We start from the raw sequence: 8,620 nt of genomic DNA, 5'->3' as shown, positions 1-8,620 counted from the left end.
ATTTTCAGTTTACCGGACCTATCTTTTTTTTTTTGAAAGGAATACGGGAAGCCCCTACAGTGTTTTTTTGTGTGAAATAATAAGAACCCAAATCTACGTCCGTGGAGACTTGAACCTGGGTGGCTGGGTGGCTGGGTTGTACATCCTACAGTGAGCTAGGCTCACTTCTTGGACCTATCTAGTTTAGTTTAGAGTTAAATCCACCAGTAGCCATCAAACTTGTTGAGCAAAATCAGTTTGGTCATTGTACAACAGGAATACAAATTCACGGTCACTGAATACGCGTTAAAGCTTCACACACGGTCACCGCTCGCAACGTACCGTCGTATTTGCTGATGTGGCGAGCTGCAGGCCCACTGTCAGCTAGCTTGACACGGAAATAAGAATACCCAGCTAGAGGAGGGCGTTTTTGCAAAACTGCAATCCCCTTCCTGGCTGCCTAGCAATCTCCTCTTGGCGATGAGCCCGCGCAGCCGCCTGCTGCCGTCCCGGCCGATGCCAGCCGCCCCCGCCGCCGCCGATATCCGGCGAGGCTCCGCCTCAACCTGCTCCTCCGGTTTTCCTACTTCTCGACGCCCCCCTGCACCTGCTTGTGCCCCCATTGCTAACCCTAGCTCACCGTGCCGCCGTGGCTCCGTTCCGCCGCGTCCCAGCGCCGCCCCGGAGGAAAGGAGGAAGACACTGTAGGACTCTCAAAGCAGATAAATATTTAGCTGAACAACACTCAAATCATCTGCTTGAGAAAAACAAAAACGTAATGTCTTGCTTACAAAATCTTACCTCATGAACTAATACTCAAATCATCTGCCACTGCTGTGCTGCTCCAATGCACAGCTAGTATTCAGATACATGTGTAGCAGGGAAGTGCGGAGTAATAGTACACAATTCAGATAGCTGGAAGCCAAATTGATTCACGTTCTATCAGGTAACTAATATTATATCATGGATGCAGTTTAAGATAGAAGACTGATGTATCGACGAACCTGGCATCAGCACGGTATGCAGTGAGCCAATACATATTAACATAATATAGTTGGACAAAGTTAAGGCTGCTAATTTATACCTGATCTCAAATGCACGAATAGGTGTTGGCAAGTACAATGAAGAGGAAAAAACCAAATGCAATACATGACAAACTGAACCGAATTTGTATTGTTAAGAGCAGGGGAGCAATCTAGAGCAAATTAAAATGCTATACATATTTTGAAATAGAGATAGCAATCTAGAGCAAATTAAAATTCTATACATATTTTAAAATAGAGATAAACAAAAAGCTCTTATATAGTTAGAAACAAAGACCAATCAGACATAAATAGCTAGAGCAATCTAGGCTCACACCATACAATTCCATTAGAATTCAGTGTTGAAGTGAAATAAGTTTCGTCTAAATATAGGGGTGCAATATAGAGCAAAACATCCTCATATGAATTAGTATTGGCAGGCCGAAAAGACCAGTCAGGCATAGTACATTTGTTTGTGATGAACCACTGCCTTGTAGAATGATTATATTTGGCCCTGCATAAGATGGCAATGCATACATTTTAGAGCTGAAGTGAAAGAAATATGGCCTAATACTCTAATGCCTGAACTTGATTTATTTTGTTAGCAACGTACCTGCCAACAAGGAACCATCTGCAGCGGCAGTGCGTGAACGCCGTGATCGACAGGAGAGCACTCGTTATCCAGCAAGTACGTGGGCCCACAAGTGAGCTGGCGGCCTGGGATTGGAGGACTCTACAAGTATTGGGTCGACAGGAAGAATGGGTGGCGAACAGTTGGCGGCTTCGGCCAAGCCTTAGCTCTCTCTCTCTCTGCTCTCCGGCCCCTGGCCTGTAATTGTTTTGCTGTTCCTTCCCCAAATTCGATTGTAATAGAGATATTAGATACAATCCTGGAGTATATCTGAGAGATAACTTAACATATTTTCACGGCAAAAGTAAATCACAAAAGGTCAAATAAGTGCAGGTGCGCAGTGTAGTTTTCAGATGAAAGAAAGTTCATTAGCAGTTGCTCACTGCAATTTCCAGATGAAAGAAAAGTGAGCACATCGGCGCTGACCTTCTGCCCGTTGTCGGCAAGGCTGTATATGTGCACCTCATCGACGCAGGTCTTGGTGGGCACGGACGCTGCGGCAAGCACCGGGCGCGGTTGACCTTGACCTGTTGCGGCACCGAACGGAAGATGGACACGGAGGACGGCCGGAAGGCACCGCCCTCGACGGCGGCCGCCGCTGCCAGACGCGGAGGAAGCAGAAGGACGGCGTCCAGAAGCATGAGGTGGTTGGGGGAGTCGTCTTCCTGGTATGGAGGACGAGCCGACAGGAGTCACTGGGGACTCCAATGGGTGGGAGATAACGAGGGATGGTGTTGGCTGCTGCTGTGTTTTAATTGAGGTCTTGTTTGCAAAACAACGCGGCCTAACACTGGGTCTCATTCAACGCCACATCGTCCAATACAGCGCTACGCTAGGAGCGGTGACCGTGTGTGAAGCTCCGACGCGTATTTAATGACTGTAAATTTGTATTTCCATAGTACGATGACCAAACTGATTTTGCTCGACAAGTTCGGTGACCGCTGATGAATTTAACTCTTTAGTTTGGAGAGTGTTGTGTTCAATGATGGAAATAGAGTTAAGGTTCCACCTGCAGCTATGCATGCGTATGTAAATAAAGCTCATTCTTCCTATAAATGTTCCAAGACTACCCAGCCATCCAGGGGGGCTGAGAGGGGCAAAATGATCTGATCCGTCCGTTTCACCAGCTACAGTAAATTCCAATCCCGCTTTTCACCACAGCCGTCGGATGCGGTAAATTTTCTTTTACATGCCACAGCTCGTTCACGGTCTATGACGTCTGGGCCCGTTTTCGTGTAGGACCGATAGCCAGAGGCAGCAGCGGGCGCTCCTCCGTGTAGCTCGTTCCATTCGTTGTTCCGTGGAGTGGTGAAAACCCTAGATCGGGATTGGCCTCTCCTCCCCCAATCATCGCCTCCTCTCCTGCGCGCGTGGGGCAGTGAAAACCCTAGATCGCGGGAGCCCCAATCCTCGCGTCTCCTCCTCCTTCTCGGCCTCGGCCGGGAGTGGAGGCTGGCGGGGAATAGAGGCGGCTCGACGATGCAGCGGCGCGATGGGGCTGGGCCGGTGCGGCGAAGGGCGGCTGCTATGTGTCGCGAGTCGAGGGCGCGGTGGTGGGTTGGCGACGGCGACGACGGCGTGCGGAGGATGGAGGCGGAGCTGCGCCGGTCGCCAGGCTTCCGCCTCCGTCTCCTGGTCAGTCCCGGCCTCCATTGAGCTGGGCGTAGCGGCGTCGGGCAAAGAAGAGCAAGCAACGGAGCGACTCCGCCGCCATGGAGGCCCCGGAGGAGGTAGTGGACGCGGGAGGAGGAGAGGAGGAGCGGGTGGCAGGGGCGGAGCAGGTGCGGCCGGCCCGCAGGAGGGAGGCGCAGTGATGGAGGGCGACCGGCGGCGTGCTCGTGTTTCATCTGCTCTGCAATCTGTGTAGATCAACCTTCAAGCGACGTTTCTTTATCGATCTTGTCGATCTGCGTGTTCTGGTCGGTTGGCTTGGTATGCGTTTTCTCATGTGCTGTTTACAATTTCCCTACTTGTGCCTTGCATGTTCGACAAAATGCCTGCGTGCTGATTTCGTTTTGGTTCCTTCGTTTTTTTGGTATATGTAGGTTCTTTGGTCCGGCCGCTGACTGCTTCTGAAGATTATTGGGGGCTGCCTCTTCTGTGCTGAGAGAAAAAAAAAAGGTGCTTCCTTTGCCCCATTTTCTGTGTAGATTCTCCTGTATAGGAATTTGGCGAGAATACGTTTGGAGTTTGGAGTACCAACCACTTAACTGTCACCCGGTTCTTGCTCACATCCCAAACGGCATGGCTGGCCTAATATGCTCTTTTTCCTTTTAATCTAAAAAACAAGGGAAATATGTATTGCTCTGCACTTCGTACTTTAGCCTAAGACGAAACTAAATTCAAGACACTTTGTATAGATCACTGAGAGTACTACTTAGCAGTACAGTTGTATTTACCGTGGATACATGATTTAAGAAGAAGATTTATGCAGTCGATTGATCAGGTTGTCTCGGTAGCCTAAAAATCGGACGTCCGTATTTGTGCAGGTCCTGGTTTCTGAGGATTTCACAAGAATCAGGTGTGACTGTGCTGTGTTGTCTGCTCATGTCAAGGTTTGTTTCTATTTGCCTGTAAACTTTGTATGCTCAACTCCTGTTCCCTAATTCGTGTACTTATCTTTCTCTTTATCCTGCGGAATATGTCCGTTTGTTGTGTATCTTTATTTAATTGTTATATTCTTTCATGTTATATTGCGAATCTTGAAAGGATGTGCACCCTTGTGTCCGTTGTTATTCCGATTTTAGAGACCCTTGCAGAACGATGTGCTCTGCCGGCCTTGTTTTACCTGTGTGAGGTGACTGCATGTTAGCGTATAGAAGTTCTCTGCGATTTACTATTGTTGTCGCAGCGTGTGCAGCTCATAGAATGAGTACCCTGGAGAGAGATACTATGCGTCTTACTTCTGTAAGTTCCGGACCTCTTGGTGGGCAGCCGGCCTTTGATTGGCATTTTTGCGCTCACGTCTTATGGCGTCGGTTCGTTATGTGTAGGTTCTGTAAATGCTGGTTGTATTGGACCAAACGTAATAAGTGATGAGATAATTATCCTGGATTTTCTGTTGTGCATGTTAGCGTATAGAGTTCTCTGCGATTTACTGTTGTTGTCGTAGCGTGTGCAGCTCATAGAATGAGTACCCTGGAGAGAGATACTATGCGTCTTACTTCTGTAAGTTCCGGACCTCTTGGTGGGCAGCCAGCCCTTGATTGGCATTTTTGCGCTCACGTCTTATGGCGTCGGTTCGTTATGTGTAGGTTCTGTAAATGCTGGTTGTATTGGACCAAACGTAATAAGTGATGAGATAATTATCCTGGATTTTCTGTTGTGTTTGTTAGCAGCCTCTTGTGCTGATCTTATGGCAGGCGTACCCTGATGCATTGTTGGGGCTCTAGAATGTAATAATTCCTTAAAATAGTGATGGCGTAGCTGCATGGATGTCACGAAAAAAATAAAATAATAACATGGATTTGTAAACTGTAAGCCGCATGCTAGGAACACCATCTATATGTGGCACCGGTATAGGTTTTTACTTGTGCATCACATCTTTGTCCATGTGAGAAGGTCTTATGAGCTGATTTTCCTCTTCGGTTTTTGCTCCACCATAGCCTGTTTTTGCTCCTCCCTTCAGGCTATTTCTGGGCTTATAATTTTTCATTTTAGGAAATTGGTATATCTCTCAAACCCTTATATCGCTTTTTTGAATTCAGTACCAGAATTTTGTTCCTACATTTATTTTCATGGGTAAAAACCGTGTTCTTTTTTCCGGTGGTTTTTCTTGTGCGGTTGTTTGGTTCTTCCATTGTCAGGTTTTGTGGAATCACCCTAAACTGATAACTAAAAAAGGTTTAGGGGGGTTGTATGTTAACTGATGTCATCTCTAGGATGTCTCTTGCTTTGTAGATGGTATTGATTTGGTGGAACCTGTTCGTTCTGCTTAGTGAGTTTGTTGGCTAACCAGTTGTGTTTATCACGGTATTAGGGTCTATGGTTTCAAAAAAATTATGATATTATGTGTTTCTGGTTACAGTTGTTCTTTGTTTGTGTTACCGATGTCTGCTGTGCTTTCATGTGGTTCCGTGTGCCCCTACTTTCTCGCTGCTCTTGTGCTGTGTCCATGCGCTACGCCCATCATTAAGGTTGGTCATTGTCCTGGTCGTTCCAGAAGATCTAGAGTGGTTGGATTGCCTGCTACCAATGTGCTCGCAGATCACACGGTCCCTTCGGCACCTCGCCCTGCTCTCTATGTTAATTACTCACTATATGCTATGGTTTTGTGCAGGATTTTGAGCTCCTGGTTATAACTTAGTTATCTGCATTATATGTACTTTCTTACCAATATTTTTAGTTCGGACTAGCCTTTTTCGAGGTATCTACCATGGGCATTTGCTGGTGCCTTTCCTGCAGAGTGGCTAAATGCCGCGTTTTGCTTGTATGTGGTAGCATTGTTTTGCCGCACCGTGTGTGATGTGCGTCTTTTGCAAGTGTGTGCTTTCTCCACCCGCTCTTGTTTTCTCGCAGGTGAAGGCCATGAGATTGCATCTGCTTTGCCTACGAATTACTTTTGTCTTCCTTTACGTTGCTACCTATTAAGATCTATTTTGCCTGGTCTCTCTTGCTTGTTCTAATTGTCTTTCTTGTGCTATTTCAGATGCCGATCAACCTGCTTTCTGAGATTCACAAGGATAGCCGTTAGTGGACCATATGTGTTCTTGTTTCCCGCATGTGGCACTACCGTGGAGGGACCGAAGAGGGTCCTATCAAACACACTGATCTTGTTCTGATTGATGAGCAGGTTGGTGCTACACTTGCTCTTTTTTTTCTTCTTCCTTGCTTCGCTTTGTACCAATCATGCAGTTGTTGTGTTTTTTTTTATAGGGAAGCCATATGTACGGTCAGCTCCCTCCAGCCACCTCTGAGCGCCTCAAGGATGTGCTGCAAGAGGGGAAGGTTTTTGTTATCGTGAAATTCCTGTGCAACCCGTCCAAGACAAATTTCGGGCCCGTAGAGAGCCCTTTCATGGTTCGGCTCACTAAGTTTACCATTGTTGAGGAGAGGCCCGGGTTGGAAGATGGTTATCCATTCTGCACCTACAACCCGACTTCGTTTGCCGATATCCCCGATCCCAGTGGGCCTCCTACACGCTTCATTGGTTAGTTCTCTTCATACGCTTGTCATGTCCCTGTTTGGTTTTCCTGTCTCGTTTTCTACCATCGAATTTGTTTTGCTGCAGATGTTATTGGAAAGATCTCTCATGTTTCGGACTTAGTCGTTGTTCGGTCTATGTACCGGACATGCGGGTTCTAACACGAGGACGGTTATACTTACGGACTTGCTGTAAGTGCTGCCAATTGTTACCTCTTTTCCTTTGTGCAGATTGTCATTATCTATAACTAAGGTGTCTAATTATTTGATGCAAAACAATACCTAGGGGTGCTGAACTGAGGATTGTTCTCTGGGGTGATAGGGCGGTTGAATTTGATGCCGACGCGGTTCGTGCCATGGGTGACAAAGAGCCAGTTATTGCTATCTTTGTGGGAACATTTCCTAAGTCACATCGTGGTAATTGCTACAATAGTAAATACAATTGTCAATTCTTTATGCTCCTTGTGTTTTCAGTGCTATGCAAATCATTTCTTCATGTATGTTATCCATCTACTTGCTTCCTTCTTTTGCATTCATGAGATGGTTTCATTCGGTCCATGTTTCGTGCTTACATTTTTTGGATTTGTTTTTGCTGCAGGTGTTATAGGGTTAAGTGGTAGCTCGCACTGTCGTCTGGTACATTGACGAGGATATACTCGATGTCAATTCCTTCCGTGCAAGGTAGATTTTTTAGCCTCGTGTTGTTCCTTATGTTCTAGGGTCTTCGCTCTGTCTACTTGGTATGTAAGGTTGTGCATTCCTTGCTGCAGCCTTGGAGGCCGGCTTACTCCTCCGATCGCCTATATCTCCACGGGGCCGGATGCCCTTCCAACCCATGTCTATGCGGATCCTATTGAGATGACCATGAAAGAGCTCAACGGGGTTGATCCCTTCGTTGATATGGTGATCCCATATTCTTTCAAAACCTCTTCCGTGCGGATTCTTATATAGTTTCACTGTCATGCTCATGTTACCTTCTGCGCTGTCTGCAGGACAAAAGGTTTATCTGTTCTGTCACAGTTGACATAATATGTACTGACCAGCGTTGGTGGTTTGCTTCATGCAAACGATTTCACAAGTCTGCTAAGCATGATGGCTACCAATACCAATGCTCAGGCGCAACATGCGACTCTGTTAAAGCTGATCTAGCGTAAGTGATCCTACATTTTTTCCTTTCGGTTTTATACTAGCTATGAGCTTTAATCCTTGCTTCTTGGATATCATATGGCTAATTCTATTCGGTACTTCCTTTTCAGGTATTGTGTTTCGTCTTTGCATCCGATGACACCTGGTGGAGCCGAGTTTGTGATGTTTGACAAAGTCGGAGCTGCAGTATGTACGTAAACAGATGATGCCATTGATGCGTCGAGGTACCGAGGACATTACACGGTTGTTGAGCTAGCTGCAGTTGCTAGGCATGACATCGGTATTTGCTAAATTTGACGTCCTTTAGTATCTGAATGTACATGACCACTTTAGATTCTTGTCATTTTGGTTCTACCAACGAAAATTTTTGTTTAAAGATGATGATTTTCAGAATGTGGTTTGTTCTGAGTATTGTGCCACTGTTATTTTTTCTCTTTGTAGTTGAATAATTAGCGGGACTCTATAGACCCATTCTTAGCTCTATAAGCATTATTGTTCTTTAGTTTTAGCTGTGTTGATTATACCACTTTTGTTTTCTCCCGTTGCACCTAAATGATTAGCAAGACCTGTTTGGACTGAATAATGTTCCACGTGAGATAAATAGCATGCTGATATTAGCCTAAAATAATAGCATAGGGACGGGACGAGTGCTATGTGTGTGTTCAATTTTCATGACTATGAAACTCAGCTCATCCTTTAT

The 8,620-nt window shown here is 46.1% G+C and overlaps 1 protein-coding gene and 3 long non-coding RNA genes across 4 annotated transcripts; 3 read left to right on the top strand and 1 right to left on the bottom strand.

Moving 5' to 3' along the window:
* Window positions 1-631: 631 nt before the first annotated feature.
* LOC124656341 lies at window positions 632-2,433 on the bottom strand. The gene is made up of 3 exons (XM_047195103.1): window positions 2,059-2,433; window positions 1,615-1,844; window positions 632-1,515 (listed from the first exon to the last, which is right to left on the bottom strand). The coding sequence occupies exons 1-3, from the start codon at window positions 2,431-2,433 to the stop codon at window positions 1,317-1,319; spliced, it is 804 nt and encodes a 267-aa protein (XP_047051059.1). The 3' UTR covers window positions 632-1,316.
* Window positions 2,434-3,237: 804 nt separating this feature from the next.
* Window positions 3,238-4,187, top strand: LOC124651588. The gene is made up of 3 exons (XR_006987457.1): window positions 3,238-3,564; window positions 3,678-3,753; window positions 4,122-4,187. It is a non-coding gene; the product is annotated as an uncharacterized LOC124651588 (long non-coding RNA).
* A 1,678-nt stretch (window positions 4,188-5,865) lies between these two features.
* On the top strand, window positions 5,866-6,545 carry LOC124651812. The gene is made up of 3 exons (XR_006987506.1): window positions 5,866-6,150; window positions 6,281-6,424; window positions 6,508-6,545. It is a non-coding gene; the product is annotated as an uncharacterized LOC124651812 (long non-coding RNA).
* A 1,027-nt stretch (window positions 6,546-7,572) lies between these two features.
* LOC124651814 lies at window positions 7,573-8,042 on the top strand. Its single transcript, XR_006987508.1, has 3 exons — window positions 7,573-7,677; window positions 7,767-7,924; window positions 8,031-8,042. It is a non-coding gene; the product is annotated as an uncharacterized LOC124651814 (long non-coding RNA).
* The last annotated feature ends 578 nt before the right edge of the window (window positions 8,043-8,620 follow it).

Source organism: Lolium rigidum, chromosome 5 (genome assembly GCF_022539505.1).
Source record: "Lolium rigidum isolate FL_2022 chromosome 5, APGP_CSIRO_Lrig_0.1, whole genome shotgun sequence".
NCBI lineage: Eukaryota > Viridiplantae > Streptophyta > Magnoliopsida > Poales > Poaceae > Lolium > Lolium rigidum.
The sequence above is the reverse complement of the archived record's forward strand: the minus strand, read 5'-3'. Positions and strand labels throughout refer to the sequence as shown.

What these genes read in the sequence shown, in the direction of transcription:
- LOC124656341 (XM_047195103.1), bottom strand. Translation starts at nt 2,433, where the DNA reads ATGAGACCCAGTGTTAGGCCGCGTTGTTTTGCAAACAAGACCTCAATT. An exon ending in TTGCCGACAACGGGCAGAAG is followed by an intron (nt 1,845 to 2,058) that starts GTCAGCGCCGAT and finishes GGGAAGGAACAG; the next exon opens with CAAAACAATTACAGGCCAGG. An exon ending in AGATGGTTCCTTGTTGGCAG is followed by an intron (nt 1,516 to 1,614) that starts GTACGTTGCTAA and finishes CATCTTATGCAG; the next exon opens with GGCCAAATATAATCATTCTA.